The sequence below is a fragment of the Struthio camelus genome, chromosome 20 (genome assembly GCF_040807025.1).
Source record: "Struthio camelus isolate bStrCam1 chromosome 20, bStrCam1.hap1, whole genome shotgun sequence".
NCBI lineage: Eukaryota > Metazoa > Chordata > Aves > Struthioniformes > Struthionidae > Struthio > Struthio camelus.
This window is the reverse complement of record NC_090961.1, coordinates 4860182-4888138: the sequence shown is the minus strand read 5'-3', so window position 1 is coordinate 4888138 and position 27957 is coordinate 4860182. Positions and strand designations below refer to the sequence as shown.

The 27957-nt window shown below is 50.3% G+C and overlaps 1 protein-coding gene across 10 annotated transcripts in view; it reads right to left on the bottom strand.

The window, feature by feature from the left end:
• VAV2 (vav guanine nucleotide exchange factor 2) overlaps positions 1-27957 on the bottom strand; it is a 168211-nt gene that overhangs the window by 19796 nt on the left and 120458 nt on the right. For 7 of the 10 annotated variants that reach the window (XR_011135653.1, XM_068915165.1, XM_068915175.1 and 4 more), the window contains 9 exons: positions 24570-24638; positions 14788-14890; positions 12753-12767; positions 11961-12059; positions 10369-10437; positions 9218-9318; positions 4650-4749; positions 2568-2663; positions 2075-2143 (listed from right to left, as the gene is read on the bottom strand). Coding sequence is in view for 9 of the 10 variants with exons in the window: in XM_068915165.1 (XP_068771266.1) it covers positions 2075-2143; positions 2568-2663; positions 4650-4749; positions 9218-9318; positions 10369-10437; positions 11961-12059; positions 12753-12767; positions 14788-14890; positions 24570-24638 (721 nt within the window). In the remaining variant the exon portion in view is untranslated. The remainder of the gene's footprint in view (positions 1-2074; positions 2144-2567; positions 2664-4649; positions 4750-9217; positions 9319-10368; positions 10438-11960; positions 12060-12752; positions 12768-14787; positions 14891-24569; positions 24639-27957) is intronic. The other 3 variants (XM_068915166.1, XM_068915169.1, XM_068915172.1) reach the window with 1 other exon arrangement.

Sequence of the window (27957 nt, the reverse complement as noted above, 5' to 3'; positions counted from 1 at the left end):
AGCTTCCCAACACAAGAAGGGTTAATCACGGATGATAATCGCAGATCTACGTGACAATACTTATAACATCACACAACATCCAGTCGAGCCAGCGGCAGGGACAGTTATGAAGAACGACAAAACCAAAAGCCTCACGAAGCGAGGCCAGCGTCCCCTGTCAGCACGCGCGAGAGTTAAGCGGAGCGTTGCTATTGCCTCCTTCTGCTGAGCAGACCCTCTCACACACGAAGGGGAAACGCAAGCCCAGGATCTACGTTAACTTGAAACAGCGGCAGCAACGCGCAAACTGGGTCTGCAGAATTTAGCAGGGGACCTTCCTCGCCGCCACCGTCACTTGGGCGCTGGGTTCAGCACCCTCAAGACGAGGGAAGATGCATGGGCCAAATATCCACACGTGCAATTCTGCCTCTGGTGCAAATCCTGCCTCTGTGCCTCGTGCAAACAACCAAACATGCAACATAAAAGGGAGGTAAATCTCTGTGGGAAATGTAGCTCTAATTGAAGATATTCCGACCCCCTGCACCGCTCTCCCACACCAGACAGCAGTAGTGTCAGACATCTACCAGCACACCAGACAGAAAGGCTGCAATCACGATGAAAAACATTACTTCTAAGTTAAGCCTTTGTTTGCAGATCAATTAAAATCGAACTGCACCGCTTCCTACGCCGTTGGCTAGCCCAACACAGTCTGAATCACATCCACGCTCTCCTGACAATGGGGCAACAAAAGCAGACAGTCCTCTCTGATGGCTTTTTTTGCAGCTTCCTGCAAAAAATGCTGAGTCCTTAATGCAGCCAGACTGTATACGTCTACTTACTAGAACTGGTATTACAGAAAGCAGCTTCTCCAGTCTGCAGTTGCCAATGCTCAGGGTGAGACCCCCGAACGACGGGCTCTGGCCTCATGCGCGTGCTGCTGTCTGAGCGTCCTGCAGGGCTGCACGTGAATCAAAACAGCCATTTCCGGCATCCGTATGTCATGTCAAACTCCATAAAGGATGAGACCACAGGCAGGATTTAACAGTTGTCACCGGTTTTGCTGCTTCATCTCGTCGGCCAGTATGTTTAGGGGACAGAGGTGATTTTTGGCGTGAGAGGAAATCACTGCTATACTTCTTCCTCTCACCAAGCATATTCGTTCAAAGCCACGATCACGTATCGTGCAGCGGTGGATTGAGAATGCAATGTCCTTCAAACAACCTTAACTTTAAAACGACCTATATATTGGCTCTGGATTCACTGCCTTGTAGGGGTAAGGGCTAAAAAGGTCACCAAACTCATGTAAGTGCTAGGAAACGCAGCGTCAGTAAAAAAGCTGAGCCTCAGAGGTGGAAAACAAACAAAATGACCTCAGAAAACAGAAGTGAGCCCAGGGATAAATCCTTCAGCGTTCTCAAGAGAGAAAACCTGGATATAACCATCCATCATCATAAAGTCAGATTCTGCTGACGATGATCCCACTGCGAACTGAGCGTGTGCATGGGGGGACGGAGCCGAGTCAGAAAACATTTGGATGATTTTTTTATTTGTTTTTTGCAGAAGGTTTTCCTCAGGTCCTGGGGGTTGCAGGGTGAGAGCTCTGCATTTGTAGAAACAGTATTATCCTCTTAAGAAAAGAATATATGGCTAAAAGGACTCCCAGCCAGTGGCTGGATGGCAGCGTGTAGGCAGCTCTGCTCCCCCCAGACACAGGCAATACCTAGCTTTAATTTCTGCACCACTTCCAGACTTACCGATACGGCTGAACTTCCTCCAGGTTTCTACTAGCAAAAACAAGAGCCATATCCAGCACGGCGTATTTATACACAACAGGAATTAGTGAAAAGTCCCAACCTGTCAACAAATATCAGTTTCCCCAGATGCTTAAGAAGGAAGATAACCGTGATGACTACAGATCTGCTGCAAAGCAAAGCCATTAAACAGCAATCGATATGCATCCACATGTCCTAGAGGAGGAGAAGTCTCCTTCCTTCGGGCTGCGAGACTGTTTCTCCGTCTACGCTCTCGCTGGGCGGCAGCGAGCTGCCAGAGCAGGCAGAAGAGCCGCCGGGACGCTGCCCTCGCCCTCCCCTACCTGCATCGCCTCTAGAGCTTCCTTGAGCTGTTGCTTTTCCGGCCGATCAGATGAATGGCTGAGCAGCTCCTGAAAAAAACAGCGCGGGTGCATTAGGCAGGCTGCCCACGTCGCGTTCCCGGGCACCCGGGTGGCGATGGCAGCGTGCGGCCGGGACCGCGGGGCCGAGCAGCCTGCAGCTACTGGTGCTCGAGAGATGTGTTACACAGAGCTGACGGGAGGAATTTCACACATAATCAGATTATATGCAAGCTTATTTTATATTCATTAACTGCCTCTCGTGGCTAACAAGTGCGAAATTACCCTAGGTCATCATACTTTAAGAGACGGCACAAATATTATGTCGTGTTAAGTAGCTCTAGTGATTATTTCATTTGAAGGGAAACATCCCCTCACTCTGCATCTGGCAATGATTCATCCTCCGCTGTACAAGCTGAAAGATGCTACGGTGAGGATGGCAGCTGGAGAGAAGTGTTAATGCTGAAACACTTACTTTTAACAGGAGATGATATTTCAAAACTCTTTGCATTGGAACCACCAGCAAATCTTGCAGCTTGAATTTCCCATCCTGAACCTTTAGCGTGCATTCCTATTAAAGGAATCAATAAATCAATAGTGAAGAAGCAGTTGGGGGAAAATGACGGCCTCCTGAAAAAAAAGCCTTAAATACCCTAATGCTATGTTTTACTTGTGGAAACTCCGTTCTGACGAGAAACCATTCCCAGTCTCTGCATGCAGGTAGCCAATGCCAGGACCTGAGCTGCAGAAGCTATCCACAAATAAAACATAAGGTCTGGCCCCTAAAACACAGACATTTTTACTCAACTGAGTTACTTCAGCTAAATGAGATACTGCTCATTAGGAGAGCACACGCGTGCTCTTAGACCTCGGGAAATGTCAAATGAAATACATTAGCTTAACTCACCTCCTCAACGGTTCGAGCTAATGCATTTTATTTGCAAGGGGCGAGCAGCAAGCACGCAGACAGTTGCTGTGGCTTTGCTGATAAGGATTAAGTCATTAAGATGTGCTAATGTGATCGCATGAAGTTTTGCGACTATTACCTTAGCCCAGACCCATTTAAATAATACAAGACTCTGCTGTGCTGGCTGACAACCTTTCCAGTGGCTCCCCCAGAGCGATAAGCTGAGGTGACGCAAGGGTGCAGTTCAGATTGCGACGTTTTGATGCAAAAACCAAGGTATGTTTAAAAAAACTTAGTAAATACATAGCTTTATCCTTGAATTGTATTGCTGCTTTTGCACGGAGAATCAAACAGTGTTTGTGGTAAACAAGGTAACACACACTGACAGCCCAGCAAATTCAGATTAGCATCAAGACCAAAGCTGGGAATTAAAGCTGGGAAAAAACAGCAGCTCAAATAAAGCATCCCTCCTGGGGCTTCTCTGATTTACTTAATATCTGGATCAGACCCTATTTACGCTAAGCCCTTACACTGGGAAGGAGGAATCAGAGCATTTGCATGGAGACTTGGGTTCGCCCCCAACCGTGTCACTAACACAGCGTGTGACCTTGGGAAAGCCATTTGGGTCCTGGCTCTTAGATGCTCAATGCTTTTAAGGATCCAGCCCTTGATTTCTCTGGTTCTTTTGCTTTCCCATCTTCAAAACCACTTCTCCTCTCTCAGAAGGGCGCTGTGAAGATACGCTATGAGCACCCAGGCACCGGAGTAGCTAGCCAGCCCTTAGTGGATCTGCAATACGTGTCTCTACAGCTCTGGAGCGCTCAGGGCCTCATTGCATGACTTCAAAAGCAATCCAGGCACAGCACACCCGATGCTCAGCGAGTCCTGCTCGTAGCCCGCGTTGGGCATCCAAAGCGACCCTGTGGCTGACAAGCCACAGTGCTACATGCGGGAAGGAGGGTGCTTGGCACAAGGCTGGTGGCGATGAATCAAGTTTCTTTTAGAAGATCTTTCCAGCCACGTGTGGTTGTGGTTGATGGAGATAACTGGCTGGTTAGCAGGGTTGTTGGGGCTTTCCCGTTGCTAAACCAGCGTATGAAAAAGCAAAACAATGCTCAAAATGAAACATTGCCACCGAAGAGCATGGGAGCTGCTAGCGGTGCAGTGCAGAACCACCTCAGCTTTGAGAGGCAGATCCGAGCCCTCAGACAGAGCTGCAGCCTGGCTCCAGCGCAGCCCCTGGCCGGGGAAGGGAGCGGGGACAGACTGGCGGTGAACAGACATGCTACGCTAACAGGGATGCTCCCAGCAGCAAAGCAGCTCCTGAACAACCCAAATAAAGCTGCCCATTTTAATTACGTGGGGGAGGAAGGACAGAGAACGTGTTTGTGGGGGGAGAGGAAGGGGCCAGCACAAGACCACGACTCAGTAATGCAGAGCTTTCTTCCTTCTCTGTTCCCTCTTGCCTGGGACAGCACAAACTTATCCCCAAATTCCTCCCCTCTCTCGCCAAGTCAAGCATTTCCACCACCCCTCCAGCGTCAGCAGCTCTTCCAAAACCCAGTGACAAAGCGAGCACCGGAAAGGAGGCGGAGAGTGCTCCCGCGCGGGTGCCCCCGGCCCCATCCCAAATTCCCTCTGCTCGCTCACCTCCACCTTCTGCCTCACATCTTCCCTGTTTGCGATGAGGTGATTCAGAGTATTCTGGGCATACTCCATGTGGCTGCAGTACTTGCCATAAATCAATAGCCTGTAGAGGGGGAAATCACAGATTTAATCAGAAACACTTGCTGGCAGTTATAACTTGTTATAAAAGTGTATATATATGTGCATGTACGGTGAAACGACAAGGCAAGCAGCTATTCCCCCATATAACTGCTTAGCAAAGTATTAACACTCTTTTACTACATCAGTCTTCAACAGTTAAGTCCTTTTTAGAAGTTTCCCAAGCTGGAGCCCGCTGGGGGGATTCAGCTCCCAATGAGCAGAAGAGGCTTTCTGCCTGGGCAAGCCCCGTTTTAGGAAGCACAAAGGCTCATCCTTCAACATCTCAGCGCCAGAGTCCCAGCCCCAGTCCAGCCTCAGCCCCACACTGCCCTACACCCACCTTTGTCTGTGGGAGACCAGATGATAAAACCATAATTTTTTTGTGGAGCATGGCTAGTGCGACGCTGCTCCCGTCGCTCCAGAGTTTCCATGCACGCTCAGGGAAAGACCCCGGATCAGGTCTTATCCGGCCGTTCCTCCTACCTCTTTGAACGAGCAGCTGCTGGAAAGCCTGGCCGGGCCCTCTGCCTAGCTCCTGCTCCACAAACAGCAAGCTCCTCTCTGCAGACAAGTTCCTTTTAAATATCTTCTCCTCTTCTGCATGCCCCAAAACGGGGCCAACAAATCACTTTCTTTTCACCAAAGAAAGTATTTAGACCCAGTATCAGCATGCGCTGAGCCTCTTGTGCTTACAACTATGATATACTTAAACATCCGCTCCTGCAAAATCTGTGTTTTCGCAGTGCCACAATAAATAGAAATTCAGCTCCATACCGAAAGACCTTTCTCAGCAGCGGGCGACAAAGTGGCTCCACGAATGGTACCATTACGAACGCGTTATGTCCTCCACCGGGCTCGGCTCAGCCCCCTCTCTTGCCTGGACTAAAACGAGGGGCTGGGGGTTCGGCAAACGGCGTGGAGGCGGGCGAGCGCTGAACCGCTGCAGGCTGCCGCGGCCCAGCTTGCACGCCTCAACGCCTCGCTGTTCAGCTGCGAGTCGGCTTTTTCTCAGGATTACAACAAGCGCCATAATCCTCTTGATGTCTCAATAGACCTTGCACCTCCCCGACTGCTACGCTCTGGTTTTCTTGTTACGTCACGTTAGCGTTACGGTTTGCAGAAGCACGTACGTGTTGCAAACAAACCGCTTCCCCGCGTTAGGGGAGCCTATGTACTGCATAAACGCTCCGGAACAAATCTTCCGTCTCCCAAGTCACAGCTGCTCACTTCCCAAAAAGCAATTGCCATCACCACGGTTGTGCCTCTCTCTTTGAGGACCTGGAGATATTTTACCAAATCAGGATGAAGTGAAGAAACACTTCATTCTTGAGATGTGTCCGGAATTATCTGCACTGAATTGGACAAACGGAGGGTTCAAGTCCCCTTAAAACTGAAGGACGCATCTGTCTGACACCTACGTAAGAAAGCTGCACGCGCGCAGCAGTGCGTGTTGCATGCTCTTTGCAGGAGGGGCCACAGGGACCAAGAGATCGGACAATTTGGGGAAAGTGGGTTGTCACAGGCTCTGGCAACACAGTGAAGCTCTGTAAGAACGCACTGGGCTATAAATTTAAACATCTGACACAAGCAGTCTGGTTTTGCTGTGGATTCCCCCTTCTCTACCATTTCACTCATTAATCCTGCACGACAGGTTTGGGTTTTCCCCTCCTTTTCTTGCTGTTAACTGTATTGCGGCTGATAAGACACATATTCAATCACATGCTGCAACTCATCCATTATTTCAGAGCCTTGTCTCGCGAGGGAGACGATCGCAAAGCGCCTGCCCTGGTGTCGCTCCGTAAACGGGGGATTCGCAGACCCAGGCAGGTAACTGAATAGAGAGATTTATGGGATCCGCAATCCTCGACGAAGCAGCAGCCAACACAGATTATTCTTCCACCTTTTTCCCTTGACAACTTCTGAAAGCGTACAATAATATCTATCGTACCAGCACTTGGAGAGTTTCAAAGAGGCTCCAGGAGCATAAATTCAAACCTCCACCTTTCACAGAGAGAGATTTACAAACCATTTCCTTCCAAAAAACAAAACAAAACAAAACATCTGCAAAGCAGAGGAGCAATGCATCATTTGGCTGGGATGTCTCTGAGGATGCGTATGGAAGCAAGAGCTGTTTGACACTAATACGTTAGACGGCAGGAAGGCCTGATATAAAGGGACCCAATGGGACTCTGGGGCTCCATGTTTGCTTCTTGGTGGGGCAACGGTTTTGCCCCAAGCGAGAGGGGGGGAGATCACTGCCCCTTCCTGGGCAATACTCCCATTTCCCTTCTCTAAAATGGGACAATACCATGTCTCGCCAGCACTCTCCCAGCATTGTAGAGAAGGACCCTGTCTATTTAGACCAGGATACTCCAAACTCTTCATCCTTGGGGCCCCCTGCAGATACCACCTCCAAACAACTGCTCCCTAAAAAGCAGTCGCCCATCTCAGAAGATGAAATCCCAGCCTTGCCGCACTTAATGGGAAAATTACTCCAACATCAGCATGGCAGAATTACACCCAACCATCATGGGAGAGCTTTTACAACGCTAAATTCACTGCAGCAATGACCCCACGGTCCAAGAGCAATACATGCCCTCCGTCTCCCACCACACAGCAGCTCCGTAACGCACGGCACATGGCACAGCTACGGATATTCCCAGGCAAAGTGGGGCAACAGCGTTGAACTGCTTCGCAGGGAATGGGGGACCAGCGTCTCAAGCAACAAGCACGTTTGCAGGGAAATCAGCAACTCAGGGGCACGGACAGAGCTGGTGAGAAGTGAATGAGGGAATGCTTCACTTTACCAGCATCAAATTTGCCATTTGAGGGGCAAACAGCTCCCTAAGACAAGCGGATTGAAGGGCTGACCGGCCTGGACCTCGCAGCGGGGCCGGCGCTGCTCCAGGGAGCCGAACCATCGCCGCCAAAGCGCTCGAAGCAGGGCCATGACGCCACCGGTTCAGTTCCAGAGTTTGGCCTCATCATTCAGACGCAGCACGGATTGCTCCAGATGGGGAAGGACAGGCTTAATACAAAACAACAACTTAATACAAAACACGCATACGTGAACGCTCCTGCAGGTGGAAGTCTCTGCGAGCAGCAGTTTCCCAGGACGTTTAGGTCCCCGAGATCTCCGCGGGCTGCAGGCGCACTGGGAGCTGCCGGGCAGGGTCTCGCGGCTCGCGGCCGGAGGGCTGGCTCCCTCGCTCGCCTATCCGGAAGGCTCTCGGGCGCCTCAGAAACTTCAGAAATCAGCTCAGGTCGTTCACCAGGCTGCATGAAACCCATCGCTACAACACGGCAAGCGGCAGAACCGCCTCCGCTGAGCCCCCCGCCGCACGCTAACAGAAGCGAACCTTCTCTCTCAAGGGTACGGCCAGGTCGCTGCAGCACCACCATGCCTAAAACACGCTGCCTGGCAGATGGCAACGCACTAGCTTCTACCACATTGCAAATCCTCCGGGTTGTTTCGAGGGCGAGCGGTATGACAGCATTTATTCTTCTTTCCCCAGAGATTTCCTCCTACTGCAACCGACCTAGCACAGGAGCGTCGCGGCGGTGCAAAGGACTGGCTGAAGCAGCTTATGCTGGAATTGTCCCCAAAAGACACGCGTGCACAATCTGCGTACGCAGCTCTGCCCTGAGCGCGGGCTCTCCGACTGCGGCATCTCAGCAAGGGATTGCTGCCCGGGGACAATACCGGCACACACGCGGACAAGCACAGCCAGGAGGAGGAGATCAAAAACACCTAAGTGAGTTCTATGAGTGTTTTAAAATTACTTGCATTCTTCTTTGGAAACCCTTTTTTTTTTTTTTACTCGAAAAAACATTCACTTTCTAAAAGAGGCACTGTGAATGATGGAATATCTGACCTTACGGCGTATTATTAATGCAGATGGTATTTCTGGAGTTATTGACTTCTGAATGGCATTTCTATGTCTAGACATTGGTTTAATCACAGTGAAATAACACCCTGGCATGATTCCACAATGAATCAGACCTTTGATTAAAATTAAGGATATTAAAGGCTTTTATTAACCTTATCTTTGTGTTCCAGGGCACTCCTGCTTGCAGCTGCCAAAACACAGAACCTATTATGTTTGCTAAAGCAACTTTTATATTTATTCATCATGCAGTAGGGGTGGGACAACAGCAGCGCCAAACACCTGACTTTCTACAGTGAACCATCCCTTTGGTCTAACCCGACTGAAGTCCCCTGCAAAGGGGAGTCTGCCCCGGATTACCTGACGCGCTCGCGGCTTGATTTGCTTGCCTCAGTAGCGGGACCAAGTGATGTCTGCGATTCCCGAGAGCATCTAAGCTACTGAGGATACAATACCTGGCTGGCTGCGACTGGCACTTCTATTCACAGTTCTGGGATGGGCCCTGCAGTTAGGAATGCTGATTTGTTAAACCCGGAGTTGCCTGCAGATTGGGTTTCTTGTTACCTTTCTTTGAATTCCAGAAACACTTTTGCCAAGCTGCTTCCTCCAGACATCATAGAGACATCGATGGCTCTCAGGAAATTGAAGTGCACTTTAATTAGGTCCTAAAACAAAGAAACAATCAATACTTTAAACACATCCAAAGCAAATGTGCATGCAAAGCCTAAAGAAACACACTCAACTACTTAATCAGGCAGTCATTTTCTCCTCTTCTTTTTACCCATTAACTGTTTTTAATATGAGCCATTTTAGTGAGATATAGTCCTCAATTGCCATGAATGCAGGACTGTAATTCAGTTAGAAGGTTATACAATGATAAACACATCTAGGACTTCCATGTATACTAAACTCCCTTTACTGGGTCTGGTGGGAGGCTTTGACCGGGATCCCACGCACGGCAGCCCTGTCCGAGCAGGCGGAGAAGGTCGGGGAGCAGAGCGACGGCTCGCCTGGAAACGAATCGCTCAGTCGCGCGATGCGCCTGGACTGATAACGGCACGGGCTGTATCTGGTCACCTTGCCTTAGGGAACATAACTGCTTAATTGCACCAACCTGCGTTGCTTCTGCCAGCCTGGAGCCATGACCCCCTCTCCGGCTCGGCTGAGGCAGCGGCGGCGGGGGGGGCTCCCTCCCCCTGAGGGTGCAAAGCTCCAGGGATGGGATTCATGCTTTTGCCCTACTCTGCCCCATTCTGGAAAGAGGGAGTCTAAGACAGAGGAATCAGCTTGCTTAAGGTTAAAAAGTAGGTGAGTAGCAAAGCCAGAGGTTAAAATCCAGGTGCCCCAAGCTCCTGGGCAACGTGGAATAGGGGCACTCTGCCGATTCCCGACATGCTTTAATTCAGAAATATATCCACTGTTTTTCCAAAGCATTTCTAAGCATAGCTAAAGTACACGCAGGCCAAGTCCCAGTCACGGAACATCCTTGGCATCAAATTATTTTCTTACCTAGAGTTCATATAATCTCCAACTTTAAATGAGCGTTAAAGAACGTCTCCTAAACCCATTCAAGCCCTGCAACACATCGAGGACTGAAGCTATACAGATGAATGTGCAAATCAAACATGAAATCTGAAAGTCCTTTCTTAAGCAGGAAGAAAGCTAAGCTGCCATGAAAAGAGCAAAGCTTTAAGCAACAGGGTTTACTCCGTTACCTCCAAATTGATAAAAATAGCTTCCATGTCCTGGGGAGTCAGTACCAGCTTCAGTGGGTTCATGTAGTTCTGCAAAGGGTAAATGGAAAAAAAAAAAAAGGAGAAGAGTTAACAAGTTTCTTTCTGTGTAAGGGCGATATTTTCTCTGTTTCACCGGCTGCGTTTGTCTAGGCAGGGAGAAGTCAGGTTTTAATGAATTTGAACTCTTGTAAAGGCAGATGAACACAACACGTTTGTCAAGACCAGCCTGTGCCAGGGAGGCCCAAGCAGGATGCAAGGAAACATTGTGGGCTTATCTTGATCCAAAGCTCCCTTTGCTTCACCCCACAGGCACTTCTAGGCATCAGGAGATACAGGATGACCGCCCGCATGGGGTGTATGTGTGTGCGTGCGCATGTCTGTGTCATTTTATTTTTGCTTTTTATCAACCTGCTAGTTTCTGCACAACGTGGCAGTTCTCAGCTGCAACTGTGAGGAGCTGGGAAGCATCTTTTTAGCTCTTTGATTATCTTGCTGGAATTTTGCCCTTGAAAAGCACAGATGATATGATTGCATTGGAAATGCCTTGCTGAACAAATACATATTAATAGAAACGTCTGCATGGCTTGTAACTACAAAACACACAGATGCAATGCACTGAATACAGGACCTTCTACCCCCCAACATGGCAGAAAAGTCTCCTTAGCCTTCGCAAGCCCTTTTAATTCATATCAAAGCAATAACTTAACTCTTTCTCTGGGCTGAAACAGAAGGGTTGTAGTTATTTTCAAAGAACAAGTGCTATTTACATAAGCAACACGTGCGTTAGAACATTTCTTTGGAAAATGTGAAATGCTATTTTTAATGTGCTGGTTTCTCTCACAGCTTCTGTGCAAGAACTTTCAACAGATTAAGGCAACAAAAGGAGAGGAAACAAAAGCATTAGGACAATTAGAAACGGCAGCTCCATTTTTATTATCGTTCTTTATTCCTGCTACTTTACTCTGCGAGTAAAAACAATCTCCAGGCTCCTGCAGCATCTATGCCTTCACTATCTTGCTGAGGTGCTCATTTTTTAAAAGAAAGGCACAACGATAATTCATCAAAACCAATTAAAATCCATGAATTCAAGCAGTGAAATGTTACTTCTAATCCAATTAGTTTCAGTGACAAGTCAGCACAGCTTCAGCACTTTTAAGAAATGCCCAGAATAAAGAGCCTCTTTCAAATTATTCAGCAGCAATCAAAGTGATAAGGTATCTACAAACACGGGTCTTATCGGAGAGACTGGCCTGGCGGAGCGAGGAGTGGGAGCCTCTTACCCTGGGGTGAGGGGTGGGGAAGGACGGCTCTTCTGAACACCGCAGGGTGGTTCTCAGCCTCTTTCCAACACGCAGCGATCAGAAAAATATGCTGTTTGGCCCATCGGTTACAGGCTGCCCATTTATGCTTGTCCATATGGGTTTCCTGCATCTTCCTTCTCTCGCAATTTTACGTTTGACTGCATCAATCCTGCCTCGGAGCTGCCAGCTCTCGCAGCAAGAACTAACTCAGTACGATTAATGCACGATCTCGTGGAATACAATGGTATAAAAAAATGGCTCGGTTCTTACCTTTTCTATATCTTCAAGTGTTTTGTAGTATTTGGCCTCAGTTTCTTGAATTTCTAGCAAACAGCAATTTCTTTTGTCATCTTCTGTCATTCCCATTTTCTAGAGAAAGGAAAAATAATGCACGTTCAGACATTCGTAAGAGTGGTCCAGCAACCTGCTCACGTGGAGTGGAGCTTTGGTTCAGCCTTCAGTGATAGCAAACTCGTAACAAATGCAAGTTAGAAAGTCAGAAGCGTACCCTTAATGGTTGATAACAACAGAAACAGTTTTTCTCCAAAAAATTAGGAAGACCGTCTTGTTCTACAATCAAGTACGTCTCAACATAGCAAGCATTACGTTTTTGGTGTTTATTATAGCTACATCATCATAGGGAACTCTAGCTACAAGGCATCAGCTAAAGCAGAATAAATGAAAGACAAGTATCATTTTTTCCCCTATTATTTTTTGCTTAAGAGGAAACTCACAATAGAGCCTGTACGCGTCATAAGTAATACGTTAGACTTACACAAATCCCCTCTCAGGGTTGCCAATACTCATTATTTTAGGTCAGATGTGATAATACATACACTTCTTAAAGCCCCAGCTCCTGGAGTCACTTCTCTAGCTCTTACATTTGTAAAGAGAAGCATTAGGAGATGGTGCACTTAGTACAGTCGCTGAATTTGGGAAGCAATTCAATGACTGGTTTTTAATGATCGTGCATAGGAATGAACAGCGTTTCTACACCCAGTTATAACTCCCAGCTTAGCTCTATCAGCTACATGGACACCAGTATTTTAATCAGTCTCTTACCTGCATATATCTAATCTGAAGCGTGCAGAAACACAAGAAATCAATTAGCATTATACGCTTCCTATTGCAACGCATCTTAAACAAACAAACAAAAAAGCCAAGAAAAATGTTTCCAACATTCCCACGGAAACGCGGGTTGTTATATTAACAGCAGGTTCTTTTACTAAGAGGAGGAAAGGGAATCAGAGGTAGGAAGACACCGTGGGCCACATCTTCAGCTGCCTTTCGTTGACTCCCTCGCTGGCCGCCAGTGCCAAAGAAAACAAAGACATTGAGGAGGACATAATTGCGGCCTCAGAGTGAAAAGCAGGCAGGAATTGCTCTCTTGGAGCTAATTCCACTGACCTAACCCTGAGTGTCCTGACTGCTGGGCACCTGCAGGGAGGGCGCTTTCTCCTGTTGTAGCCTTTCATACAAAAAATTTCCAGGAAAAGCTTCTCGAGGGTCAGTTCTTGGGCAAATCGGCAAATCTTGGGCAAAAGTGCTGGCACAACGGTAAAAATACCAGCGGCCAAAGAGTTGTGTTGACTTCAGCATTGCCACTCGTGGCTCCAAACAGCCCCATGCACCTTGGGGTAGATCAGTGGGAAGGTTTTATGCCCTACTACTCGCCACAGCCAAACGTTAGAGGAGTGCAGGGAGCGACTCGGGCTGCAGACACAGCTTCAAGTGATGAGACGCCTCAACAAGCTTCATCACGGTCCTTGCATCACTTACAGCCAGGCTGGGACTTGCATCCCCATTAAACTGGGAGTCAACGGGGGCTGCACGGTACTCAGGCTAGGTGAGAAACCGGCAGGCAGGTCCTGCCGAAGGTCGCGGCTCATCGCCTGGACTCACGGGCTTCGTGGAGTGACTTTCTGCCTTTGCACACCTCCGAGCGCCTCGTATAGCACAGTCACAGTTCTAGCTCGGGGGATTTAATTGATCAGTGAACTTGTCCATTTTTCCTGCTTCGTTACAGCGAGTTATGTTCTGTTGTCAGCCGCCGTTTGCGGCCAGGAGACAGTAATTAGAGCCCACGTGAATCCGAGGGCTGGCAGACAGCAGAGGGAGGGAGGAAATTTGGAAGCTCGCCCTCAGGTGAAAATCTCCCTTTCAGCTTTGCATCAGCAGAAATCAATGCAGCCCCCTCCGCTTCACTGGGGAGACATGTCGCAAGGACTCACGTCCAACTCCTCAAAATACACCTGCAGGGAGATTCGAGGGCCTCCTTCCCTTTTCTGGCTCTTCCTGGAGCAGGACGCTTGCACCAGAGTTAACGCAAGTCCCTCCGTGAGCTCTGGGCTGGGCTGGCTGGGCCTGCCATAGTCACTGGGGCTCTTCCAAGACCAACCTGTCTGCGAACCCTCCCCGTGGACGTCACGGCTCCCCGAGGAGCTGCCCACCCCAGGCCACGTGCTGCCGGTGAAGGACCACGAGGAGAGCCGGAGGGAGCCATGCCAGCTGCCGGGCTTTCCCCGTCGTCTGCTCGCGGCGAGCCAGAGGCTTTCCAGGGTGACGGATGGAATCGGGACCATCACCTCGCCCTGAAGCCACGCGGCACCCTGCGGGCCAGCCCCGAAAATCCCCGCTTTAGAAATCGCCCTGCGTCGCGCCGGCAGGAGTAAACACGCAAAGCGGGTGCCCCTTGCAAAGACCTGTCAGCGCTCGTCTAGACCTACGAATCTTGGGCTAGGCGGGACGGCATCTGGCCAACCGAGCCTGCGCGAGCCTCCCCTCTCGCCCAGGACGGGCTGCAGCGACACGCGCTGCGCTCGCGCAGCAGTGAATTACTGCTTTTAGCTTATCTTTTACGATTTGTGCTCTCCCCAAACTTCTTCAGGCGAAGAAGCTCCTCAGAGCACCCCCCGGGCCGGGGCTGCCCCAACTCCAGCTTATTTTTACCCGTCATGAGGCAGCTCAGCTTCAAGGAACGGTGCACAGGGATTTCCTTTGCTACCCTTCATTGCTGAATCGCTTATTTATTTAATTTTATCCTCTCCCTTCCCCTCCCATCAAGCCATAAGCTTTAAAAGGGCATATAAATTGTTACCATGGGCTGTTGAACTTCCACTCTGATGATATCTTCATAGATATCATCGCCTTCATCTTCACAGGGGACGCAGTCATAAATATCCTCCCCCAGATCATGTTCGCTGGAACGAGAATGAGAACCATTTAGCGATAATAAAGAGGGCGCCTTCGCTGTCACCCGATCGGGCGAACGAACAACTGCGCCTGCTAAAGAGGGAGAATAAGCACAACAACAATAAAAAAAAGAAAAAAATGCCCTCAAGGACCACAACGTTTTAACATCCTCGTTTCACGTTTCCCCGTTTACGTTAAGAAGTGTCTTTTTCCCTGGATCGGCACCCGCTGCACGGCTATTCCCGCTCGCCCGCGTCCAGAGGCTGCAAACAGGCGCAGCGTTGTGCAATAGGAGCCGGCACCGTAGCAGAGGCATCGCTCCGACTTCTTTGGGACCCTCTGACCGGCTGAGCCCAGCCCAGGATTCCCCCACTCCTGCTCCCAAACTCGTGGCCAATCTGCTACACTGGTTCTCAGCAGAAATTGAGAGGTTGCAAAGGAGCAAGTCTAAAGTTTTTCTGAACGTGCAGTTCTCCCATTGTGAACGGCGCCGTGCTGACCACGGGCACCCTTCTTGGGTACCTTGCGTGGACCCTTGCACGAAGGGCGGGAGCCAGCAAGCTGCCCCTCTAACGCCGGAGCCGAATTCGGGCTAGGCAGCTGCCCTGAGCAACAGCCCACATGCTCCTCCATGTTAGAGGTATTGCATAAACATTTAACACCTCTGGATCTGGTTTCAGTAGGTGATGTACCAACTCCCATAAAACACAGCTGCTGCTCTGATGGTCAACAAGGCTCATTTTTAACCTCTCCCAGACCAGCAGGGACTCCCTCAGAGCAAGCACGGGAAGAGCCCAGGCCGGAAGGGAGAAACGGTGGGACACAACGAGTGAGGAGATGGCTCCTCTCCATGCCGCTGCAACGTCCTACTCGTGCCTGGCAGAAGACAAAGTGCAAACGGTGCAGCTCCTGGGGCAGAACGGCCCCTCGGCCCTGCTCTGTGCGTGGGGACACGATGCATGCAGCAGCCCTGTCCACCTTCACAGCTGTGGTCCTCAAGTGTTTGCTACACCGCCACCCTACCTCCACGCGACTGCTGGTGGAAAAGCACCCAAGCCCTGCTCGATGTTACCAACAGAGACGTGCCAGATGTACCAGGGCCCCTCAGGCAGGCAGGGACCTCCACGTGAAATCAGAATGGAAGCAAAGCAGGAAGAGCAACCATCGCATCCAACAGCAGGTGCTGCTGGGGCCCGAGATCTCACTGTACAGACTCAGCTCCGCGATGCTCAGCCCCACGAGGCTGCAGTGCTGCACAGATCCCAAAACCCACATTTACACCGCGGGCGAACCAAGCAACAAAGTCACGTTTTCAGAATTGGCCAAGTCACAGAGGAGTTGCCCTTGCGAGAAGAGACTTTTTAAAGGCACTGACAAGACATAATGCCCAACTTTTATTCAAAGCTGGTGACGCTGGGTACTTAATTGTCATCGAAGCCTGTACAAATGCCCCTAAGGGCCCCTAAGTCATAGAGCACTTTTGAAAATTCAAACCATAATGAATACTAATTAAAAATAATAATGTTAGCGCTTAGACCTACAGGTGCTGATTGCTAATGGTTTCCACTGAAGTCATCCTCTTGGGATCAGGACTGTGCAAAGCACTGGAATATCAAACAACTTTCTGGTATTTTACGAGCTGTCTCTTTCAATATGAGTATTAATTACATACAAATATTCAGGTGTAAAACTGCACTCAAACCGTAACCCTCAGTATCTCTGTAACATACACTCAGCACTGAGCAGCAGATGCACATATTTTTGCAAAAGTGGGCTCTATTTCTTTTCTAAATGCAGTTCTTTCTGTTTTTAAAAATAGATTTATTTAATAAAAGTTTGGGGGTTTTAAATAAATGCACTGGCATGATGTATCATTCCCATTCTCCCAGACTGATACATTGCAGCTGCTGTAATAATGCCCACTAATGGCTGGCGATCCATCTTCCCCTTCCCAAGTGTCGCCGCCACTGTTATTATCTGTACCAATATTTATATTCTAAGCTCCTCTCCTTATCCAGAGCAAGTAACTCCAGGTTCCTGATTAATCTTCCATTCCCGCATGCACCTTTCAGATCGCTGGCTGCCTCTCCATACATCATTCCTCCAGCTAGAAGATCGTTAGGACCGGTTGAGTTAATATTGCAACGGCCGTTTCCCGCAGGGCAGCAAGCGGGGCTGGGCACGAGCCCGCTGCAGACATCTCCACCGCACTGTTCAGGGGGGAGAAGAACGAACGGAAGAAGAACAAGGCCGGGAGTGAGTGCAAACGCAGCAAAGTGCCATGCAGCTGCAGCTCCGGCACCATCGGACGTGACCCGCGTGCCATCACCTCGCCGGCGTCGTCGCCCTGAGCAAGAAGGCGAGCTCCCTCTGCTTCGCGCTCTCCTTCCTATCGGCACCAGTGCAACCCCCTTCTATCTCCATTTCCTTACCTGAGGAGGAGAGGGGGGGAATAGCAGCTATCCCTATTGCAGAGCGACATTTGGAAGGATGCCTCCATTTCTGAGCTTAGGGGAGAAGTGCTAGAGAAGCTCCAAACCAACAGCTGTGGTGGTATTAAAATAATGATACCTTTGTCAGATGATCCCTTATTTATTAAAGCGCATTCCTGCTACATCTCTGAGAAACACCAGAGACTGCCAGTTTTATGGAGAACTGTAAAACGTGCAGATTAGCCTCTCCTGAGCAGCCTGCGAGCTGCTGAGTTTTGCTGGTGCGTGATTGCTGTTGACACCAGCGCTTTGCACGTACTGATTTTCATTGGTCTCTGTGTTTTGTCTGTCAGAGCTGAAAATACGCAAAACTCCCTCCGTTATTAAAAAAGAAAGCAGGCATCAGGAGGATTTTAGCCAATAGCAACCCAAGAACACACTAAATTTTAAATGCCATACGGGAAGGGAAAGAGGGACAGATATTTGCAGGCTTTAGAAGAGTCCTCTGCGGTGGGAGGCATTAAATTCAGCATCCCAAGCATGGTGCGCTGGGACTGAACAACTTGAGCATGGCAAGCCAGATCCTCACATCTTTTTTCCAGCAAAAAAGGCAGCTTACTCCTTCAATAAAACCAGGCGAAACTGTAAGTTACCCATGTGTATCAGAGCCTACAATCTACTGCCTGGATTAGGAGATTCATTGACAGCTCTGGGTTGAGGAAAGGGATTTTCTCCTCCCTTCAGAGTTAACACTAGCATGCGCAGTTACTGTTATTAGGATGGATATAGTCAGCTTTGGACTGGCTGGCCTGGCAGTTATCTCCCCTAGATAGAAAAGCTCGTTGAAAGCAAAAGAATAAAGTCCGGGGCAGCCGCTGGCACGGGGCTGCCCTGGCGAACGCCGAGCTTGTAGCTCTGCCCCGGAGAGCCGACTGCCTCAGGGCTGGGGCACGGGTGGCAAATCCTCTGCGGCAGGTCCACCTTGCCACGTGAAAGGAACACTGCACATCGCGCTTGCATGTCACCAGCAACCAGGAGGGTGAATGAAGAAGAGCTGAAGAGCTTGAGGACTATTCACGGATCTCTTAATCCAAAAAGGCTGCTCCAGGACTCAGGGAAGTCAATGAGTTTCTACCAGCCTCTTCCTCTGCCAGAACACAAGGACGGGCCCAAAACCACCTCAGTCCAAGCGAGGCCCTCGGGGCAAGCAGACCACACCGAAGCCCTGTCCAAACCACAGCACTGCTTTCGCTCTGCTGATGAAAGACCCAGAACTACCAGGAAGAGCTAAAGAAAGAGGAGGAGGGAGAGGCAGCTAAAATAAGACAACTGAAAGCTGATTTCCAGCACTGTGGCTGGGAGGGTTTAAGATGCAGAGGACCTGGTAGCCTCTGCCAGGTCCGGGCTGGAAGTGCGTGTGCCGCGTCTCCCAGACAGCTGCCAGGCTCCAGCTCGCCCCAGTAATCCTGCACTTTCTCATTCTTACTCTGCACTTAGAGCTATAAATAGACAGCTCATCTGAGCAACCCCCTCATTCATGGTCCCTGACAAACGAGGATAAGCAGTTAAAGTCCTATATTTGCACCACATCTGGCAGGCTCGGGGGGAGGGAGTGCAAGATGTGCAGCACAGTCTCTGGACTTGAGATCTTACAGAGTTTTAATTAACCAGACAATATTTGGACTTAGATGCATGGCTGGAAATAGCAAGAGAGGCCTTTCCCATCTATTCTGCTCAGGATCATATGTTCCCCATTGAAAGTGGAACCCTATAATCTCAAAAATGAGCCACCAACAGTTACAGCAACTAACACGATCTTAGAGTTGGCACCAGCAGGACATACACAAATCTTAACCAGTGACAAAGAAGAAAGGACGTGTTTACAATAGCTATGGTTTGAATATCTTGTACCACAGCACCATTTATTTAACTGGCTGGCATGTGTGGTTTTTCCAACACAGCAAAAATAATGAGAAAAGTGGCAGCTAACTTATCATCGCACCTTGGCTCCTCTATTCATCATTATTTCTTTAACGCACTTGAGAAATTCTGCTGATCACATCGCTATTTCGGAAGATACAAAGAAGGAACATTGATGACAGCAGTAAGAGAAACACAAGGAACTTCAGAAAGAAGCTCTTGGAAGGAGATAGGATATTGGCAAAGTCTGCACCCAAATGAACGGCATCAGTTGGAGCTTGGGCCAACACTAGAGCCAGTCAGCAGATTTTCTGCAACTTTATTCCTCCAAGATGAAATGTTTTGTGGAAACGCACCACCTACAGGGCCCTTTTGAGCAGCACCACGCAGAGCCTGCCCTGGCCTCACGCTCGTCCCCGCGCCTCGGTGGTGCTCACGGCTGGGTAGGCACCGGGGCTCACCCAGCAAGGCTGCTCTCATTTAGCTACGGCATTAGGGTAGAAAGGAGGGCACCCAAGCTGAAGGCAGGCGCACCCGAGGGAGACATCGAGACCGAAGGGCAAGGGGGACACTCTGGCGACGGGCTTGCTCGCTCAAGCCTTCAGCAAATCGTCCCATCTTTTTACTCCCCTTCCCTCGCGCCCCTGCCCGCCGCCCTTCCAGGCTTTATCCGTGTGATAGGATAAACTCGGTGAGGAAGGGATTATACACCGCCACGGGTTATTGATTTCAGCAGGAGCCTCTGGATGCTCCTGTAATACCAAGGCTAACAGCAACGCCAGGTTTCGAAGGGATTAGCATTTTGGCTGAGCGTCAAAGCAGCGTTTTTACAACTGCCGGCTTTGGATGAGCCAAGTTGCAACCCTGCACCCGAAAACACATCGCCCGGGACGCAGCGCAGCCCCCACCTGAGCGCAACGCTGCCGGCTTGCACGCCGAGCGCGGCATGGGGACGGGAGCACCCACGCTCCCCTCCCCGCGCGGGGAGCCCACGAGGGCCGGGAGGACCTGGGCTTCTGCCACCAGCTCCCACTGCTCCAATGTCCCTCCCTAAACATCTCTATTTTTGTGTCCCAGGCCTTCCCCAACCCAGGCCTTGCTCCAAATATTATTTCTTTAGCCTTTTTGCAACACTGCCATTTTTCGGCTCAAATCACTTCAGTGTTAAATGAGAGAAAAAAAGCTAAAATTCCATAATTTGAAATATTTCATTTCAAAACCTTCATAGCATTTCTGTTCAACTCTGAATTCTCCAAATAGCTGCCAAATAAATGAAACCACCACCCTATCCCTAAGCCCACCAGAACATGCTGGGATTTGGACCAGCACAGAGGGACGTTGCCATAAAAAGGGAAGGTAAGTGGAGAAGGGTCATGATAAAGGTGATGTTGTGAAGAGGACGGGGATTAACCGGCACCTGAAAAAGCCATCAAGAGAGATGGAAAAAACAGTTGTCAGTGGTACGGCAGGCGACTATCCAGCACGGTGACTTCAGAGGAGTCCTAGCTGCACGATGGACAGAGGCACAAGCGTCCATAGATCTGCTGGAGCCTCCCGAGGCCAGATGATGCTTTGATTTTTTTTCTTTCTTTTTTTTTTTTTGTTTTTAAATCAGCAGGCTCCAGTGAAAGCCCCCGCATGTCATCACACCCCCAGATACACTCTGGGCGAGACCTCTTCCCCTCTGAGGTCCTGGGGCATCCTCCTGCAAGCCCTCTGCTGCTCCTCGGTGGAGGAAAACCTGCCCTTTACTGCTCCTCCCAGTATCGATCATGCACCACTTAAAAACTCGCAGGCCCTCGCCATCTGCCCTGGCTTTCTCCAGGCAGCCATCTGGCCAGCTGAAAAGCAAAGAGAGGGGCAGGGGAGCCAGGATAGGAAATTGGAGAACTTTCCAGGTCTGATATCCTCTTTTTTTTTTTTTTTTTTTTAAATAAATTGCTGTTTCCAGGCAATTATCTGTCTTGATGTCCTGGAGGCACAGTCCAGCATGGGGCAGCACACCATAATCTCTGTGATACGCTAAAGGTGCAGCACAATGGGTTCATCAAGGCATGAACATCCTTTATACACACTAACCTCCCTGCAGCAAATCTCACTGGCACTGAAACAGCTTGTTCCTGCAACGCGTGTGAACTGCCCTCCTCGCATTGCCATTCACCCATTTGAGGAGCCCAAATTGTCTTTTGTCACGGGCTGGCGCGGCTCTGCCTCGGCGGGGACAGCAGCAGCGACTCGGTCGCCCACCAGGATGTCGAAGCTGCCAACGTCACGTAGGTCCCCGCTTTCTAAAGCTTTGTGAACAACAGGGACAAAGTCTGGCTCCTCCTGCTTCCCAAATTGGAGCCTCCATTACAAACTGTCCGACGACACGTGCGTATTTTGGATGCTTTGCAGAGCAGAAACGCAACCAAAATGTCACACTGCTCCACTGAACTACCTAAGATTGAAATGCAGCATCCTGACATTCTCCAAAATGAAACTTTTCATCCCATTCCGCTGCATCAGCCCCGAAGACATCTTGTCTGCACCAGTTCAATATTTACCCTGAGCTTTTGATTTTAGCAGCATAACACCCCAAAAGAGCTGCCGCCTGGGAGACCTCCCTCGCCAGAGGGACGATTTGACAGCGCCGAGTCCAGGCATCGGTTCTGCAGCCGTGCCTCCCTCATCTGCACCCTGCCCCTCTGAAGCCCAAGGCGGTGGCAGGCTGTGGCCTCGCAGCAGCACATTTCTCAGCGGTTTTAAGGATGGGACTGTGCGTTCCTCTGAAGCAATCCCGAACAAGCACTCGGACAACTTGCAACGTCTGTGCAGCTCACTCAAACACCACGGAGCCGTTGAGAGGCGCAGGGCTTTCTCTTGCAACAGCGAGGGTTGCTACATGTGGTTTTGCTGTTTGGTGGTGATCACTTCCGAGCGTCGGGTCATTTCATGGCGTGCTGTGAAAAATCATTTCCTCGCCTCCAACAAAACATTTGGGATGCGCTCACATCTTCCCAAGGCAGCTGGGCTCATGAGCAATACGAAACGCAAAGATGCTGGACGGACTGAATCATTCCTAGCTCATGAATGACGCCCTTGTCCAGCCAGCTGGAGATGGGGAGCAGCTAAGAAAGAGCTTTCTCATGCGACCCCGTGCTTTGGCAGCGTGCAACATCGGTGCCCAGTATGCACTATTGTGAGCGACAAATTTCAAATGAAAGTTTCCTTGTAAAGCCCAGAGAAACTTTCCTTGTAGAAGGGAGAAAGAGGGACTATTGCTAGTGTGCCATCGTGCAGCTCGGGCCAGCCTGGCTGGGGTTGTGACACTAGTGCAAAGGGTCTTTCCAGGGTATTTCCAGAGTCTTTACAGCTACAGGTGGATTCACCTCCAATTCGTTCCAGCGCTGACTCCCGTGCACCAGCAGTGCAGATGTGCATTAAACAATCCACCAAATATCCCTCTGCCTTTTTAGAGGCATCTTCCCCCAGCAGTCCCATCCGAGGATGTAAAGAAGAAGATATCAACACAGAATGGGGAAAAAAAAGTAAGTTAGAAGTTGGAGACAAGCTGGGAAAGAGGAGAAAAGAGCTTATATCTCACCGACAATCAGTACGAATTAAAACTTTTAAGTCCTTTGAATACAGGACTCAGGCACCTAAACCCCTTAGAGACAGACCAACTCCCAGCCACAAGCAAAGGGACGAGAAACACTTTGGAAATCCTTCACCCCAGTGATCCTCCAAAGGGCAAGTCCATCGGCACCGGCAAAGCGCCCTGAGCGGCGGCGGCGGCACCGGCTGCGCCCGCGCCTGCGCCGCTGCAAGGGAGCGGGCGCGCTGCAGAAACCAGCACCAAAGCAGTTAAAGCTGGGGCTCCATTTCCAAGGCACCATAACCTGCTCCGAGCGCTGAGCGCACCAGCCGGGTTTTAAGGGGAGCGCTGCCTGCCCACGCGCCGTCTGGAGCGCCGCCAACTCTCGCAAGCGCCAGGAATTCACACGCAAATGTTTCTCCAATTAAAAGCAGGCCTATGTGTGAGAATCAGGAATTTTAATACCCAATATTTAAGGGATTTTAAGAACATTAGGAGAGGGGAAATATGTTATTTTTGAGAGGATCTCTTTGTAAGTTGAAATTTATTAAACTGGAGCTGCTAGGACCAAACCACGAGCTGAGGTTTCCAGTATAGTCTGGTCCTTGTACTAGTAATTTATGATTTACTTTTGTAATAACCAAAGCCATAAGGAACTCATTGGATTAAGAAGCCTTATTATTTATGTTGTGGAACAATAATATTTGATGGTATAAAGCCACATATCCACCCATACAGATCTGCTCTCCCTATGAAACAGACTGCACTTTATAAGTACAATCCTGGCCCCGCTGAAGTCAACAGGAATATTGCCATTGAATTCCAATAGGGCCAGTGCTTCACCACATATATTTTAGTTCAAGGTTGTTTAAAAGCCTGTTATATCATCACCACAGCTCAGGAACGGCAAAACACAGACACCAGAGATACGGATAAATATAGAAACAGAAAGCCTAGAGGCATTCCCAGAACACACCGGACGTCAGGGATGCACGCGAGCCACCGCGTGCTAGAGGCCAGCCAAGGACCGGCCAGCACCTTCAAAAAGCGCTGCAGGGAGGTGCAGACCGGAGCGTCTGCGGCCACCAAAAAAACCTCAAATGGGGTCTGGCACTGATGTCGGAAATGGGTACCACCTGCCCCGCTCAGGCGCCTCCCTTCGTCCCCTCGCTGATCTCACCAGGCCGCTCGCCAGCTCCGAGTTTTCCAGCACAACCCGTCCCCTCGGTGCCAAAGCTATAAAGCGTTTTTTGCCTAGGTAACTGTTTTTGCAAACTGCATGGCTGAAGCCACGTGGATCTCCCAGATTTACGCTTTTGTGCAACGCTTCCTGGTACAGATTATTCACTAATCCGGAGGCTCCTACCTACCTGCCCCTGTTAACGGTAGAAGACTACAACACGCCTGCAGAAAACACTCGGCGGAAACGCCTGCTCTGTCCATTCGAGGAATTACGTCCAGGGTTTTTGCAGTTAAAGACGGGACTTAGCACGTGGAAGGACTCCCCAATGGCTTGGCCCCCACTGCCCCCCACCGAGCCACTCGTAAACCGAACCCGATCAGAAGTGATGTCTCCCAGGGCTCTACATGGGAAAAACAGACTATTGAAAGAGTACAAAAATCTCCTGGCAAGAAGATCAAAGCAGGCAGCCCAGCCCTCCAAGCCCTGCTGTCATATTTTATCAGACTTTGCCCTCCCGCTTTTTTTTTGGTTGTTTTTGTTTTATCCCCTCCCTCTTAAAAGGCAAGGTCACTTACTCCGCCAGCTCCTCCAAGCTCCGATACACGTCGTCATCGTTTTCTGTGGTCTCCTCCGAAGGGAAAGGCCTGGGGAAGGAGATGAATTAGAGCGTTATTGGTATTTCTGACCTCCTGCAGCAGCCGCCCCAGCAGCCCCGGCTGAGCTCAGCTCATCCTCGAGCATCGCGCTGAAGTTTTTTCGGAACAAAGCATTCGTTGCAAACACATTTGTTTCTGTTGAGGCGCTGCCTCCCAAGAGGACACCATCTCTGCTCCTTCCTGGGGTCGGCGCTGGCACGACGGGACGAGGAAGCAAGCGCCGCGCTCGGCTCCGCCGCAAGGCACGAGCGGAGCAGCCCTCCCTGCCCCTGGCCTTCCCGACGCTAACAGCGTGCAAACAGCTCAAGGAAGTGAAAACCTGGGGGATGAGGACACCAAAAGGGCAAAAAGGAAGAGGGGGGGGAAAAAAGCGGATTAAAAGAGAGAGGGAGGGAGGTGGGGAAGGCAAAAATTCCTTGGCTCTTCCTGCAGTAATAACCAAATAATACAGGAAAGGGATGAAAAAATACCACTTTAATTAAACCGGATGTATTATTGCTGGCACAGAGCCACAGCGGGCCATGGCTCTGGTAGGGCTGGATGCACCTAGCTACTAGGCGCTCTCGCCGAGAGCCCGCGCCGCTGGCACTGCCGTCCCGCGCCAGCGAGGGCCAAGCCTCGCTCAGAGCTGCTGGCCGGACTGCCAAAAATACAGGCCACGAACGGGGGCTCAGCCCGTCCCCCCGCAAACATGGCATGGCAGAGCAGGATGGACAGGGAGGAGGACGCGCAGGACGCCGGGAAGTCCACGGACTCCGCGCTCCGGCAGTAGCAGACTCCCTGGAGCATCGCCCCGCTGAAAGCAAGGCGGGATCGGATGCTTATGTTGTGGGTGAGCAAATCTGGATATGCCTGAACTTTTAACTGCCCCCAAGTGTAATCTCCTCCTCTCCTCTCCCACCCTCCCCGTTTCACGATAAATTGCCTCCCCTGAAAGATTTAACGCACAGCCTGGCTAGCCCCAGGATTTGCTATTCTTGGATCCAGTCTCTAGCAATAATTCGCCTTCCCTCCTCTACTTCCCTCTCCTTCCCTTGGTGGGCAGCTTCAGACCAAGCGTGTTTTCAAACCGGGCTTCAGCCTGCAGCAAGCTCAGTTCAAACCAGGTGGTGAGCCTCAAAGTGAGAAGAGCAGCATTTCCCACCCACCACAAAGCAGGATGATTTCCTGCTCCGCAGCGTACCAGGGCTGCTGTGCCCCTACGCGAGGCACAAACCCGCGGGGCTTCAGGAGCGCAGCCCCAGGTTGCTCTTTCTGACCAGGCACACGTGCAAAGCGGCCACGCGGGAGGCGACGGGTGGCAAGAGCAGCCCGGACCCTGTCCGCTGTCTTGCTCTTTTTGCAAGGCAGGTGCCGCTCAGTAGTTGTCTCAGCACCCCAACCTCTGCCAGAACCAGATGTTCGAGCTTTTGCAAGATGTGGAGGGAAGCCCTCAGCCTTTTGGAGAGAAACTTTAAAGCACAGAGGTACAATTAGAAAACAGGAGACACCAAGGATCTTTACATAACGCATTTGCGTGTCTGTATTTCCCCTCTCATGCTGTCCCCGGGGGATTAGTGCCTAGTGACTAATGCAAAGGCCACGTGAACCTCAGACAAAAAAGCCACCAGCTTCTCGTGCAGGTGGCGGAGCAGATCATGAGAACCGGTCTCCAACTTCAGCACCACCAGGCGAGGGGAACAGGGAAGCGACTGTGCCGCAGGGTTACCCCATCCTGCACAACTCCAGGCAGAAACAAGGCACCGCAGGTGACTTCTTTTTTTTAAAACAACACTAGCTTTAAAAAAATAAAAGTCCACCTTGAGGCCTGACCTCCCTTCTTTGAAATGCATCTTCTACTTCTAATCTCTGACGATTCCCTTCTCCAGTGGCCGCCATGCCAGAAATAGAGAAGTAAAAGAGTCTTAAAGAATATTAAAACCACAAGAACACCTTTCCAACCATAAATCTGGGCTCAAGGTGTAATCAATTCATATGATTAAAGTCCCCTGTGTAAGAGAAGGAGACAGCAAAGAGAGACAAATATTTTCTAATTAAGAGTTTCTGGGAGACGACAGCTTCGCAAGCCCTCCCAGCTTCACCTTCACTGCGGGCACAGCACTGGAGCGAAAGTCAGGGCAGAGAAGGAATTAATAATCTGTATCTGTGCAATAGCAGATAACGGCTAAAATAAGGATGCAGAGAACGCAATTAAAAGGAAAGTCACAACGAGGAGAAGTTTACTACATGAACAGGCTAAAACCCAGAGGTGAAGGATGGCTTTCTGGAGAGAGCCTTGCGTTTGCGCTTTGCTCATGCCGCCGTCCCCGGCTGCCCGCACAAACGCTGCTCCCCGTGCCCCTCTGCCACAGGAACCCGCCTCTGATCTCCCCTTCCCCAAAAGGGGGTGACAGCCCTTCCGTCCTCCTCCGATCCCCCTCGCTAGACGGCACCACCAGTTACCTGGGGCAGGGACCTCTTGTCGCAGGGTTCAGACAGCTCTGGGTCAAATAGCTCTTGCTCTTGAGCTAGGCCTCCGTGCCACAACGCAATTTAATTTAGCCCCACTAATTACAGTCAACATTTAAAATCTCTCCCTGCTTCCGGCTTATGTTCCCTTACGCACCTGTTTGCGTTATTTTTCTTCACTGAACACAGCAAAAATTCATTCTCAATCAAGGTGCCTGTTACAGGAAACCTCCAACAACCAGCTACTGAAAAACATTTCTAACATTTCCTAGCACTATTCCACGTAGTCTCTTTTCAGCGCTACCGCACGGGTCACCGAGGTGCTCGCCGGCGCCTGGAGGAGACGCGAGGTGGACTGCACGCCCCAGCCCTGTCCCTTCCATTACTCCAGCACTTCGCTGCCTTTGCCGCTTCCCATCAGATCACCTTCCCGCGCAGCCGCCTCCGCCGCGGGTTGGCACTTGTCTCAGAGCGACGTCTTCCACTCGAGCGGGCTGCAGAAACAGATTTGACGGGGTGGGGAGCGGCCAGGGGAGAAAAGCCCCTCTCTCACTTCTGCCCTGCCATATCCAGGTCAGCGCAACTCTTAAGAAAAACCCAGCCAGTGAACTTTTAACCTGGTGTTTCTTACTGGGGTTTCCCTCAATCACATCAGGGTTTAGCACAGGGCTTGCGTTGAGACATGTATGGAGATTAATAACTTGGCCTGTAACTACGGAGAGAAAAGCATCTCCATCCGGTAGAGCAACAATGCTGCACGTCCTCTAGCCATGAGCTCCCTGGAGCTACCGCGCTGTTTAGGACCAGACTGTATGGCATTATTTAAAAGAAGAGCAGAAACACTGGAACCAAAGGGGAC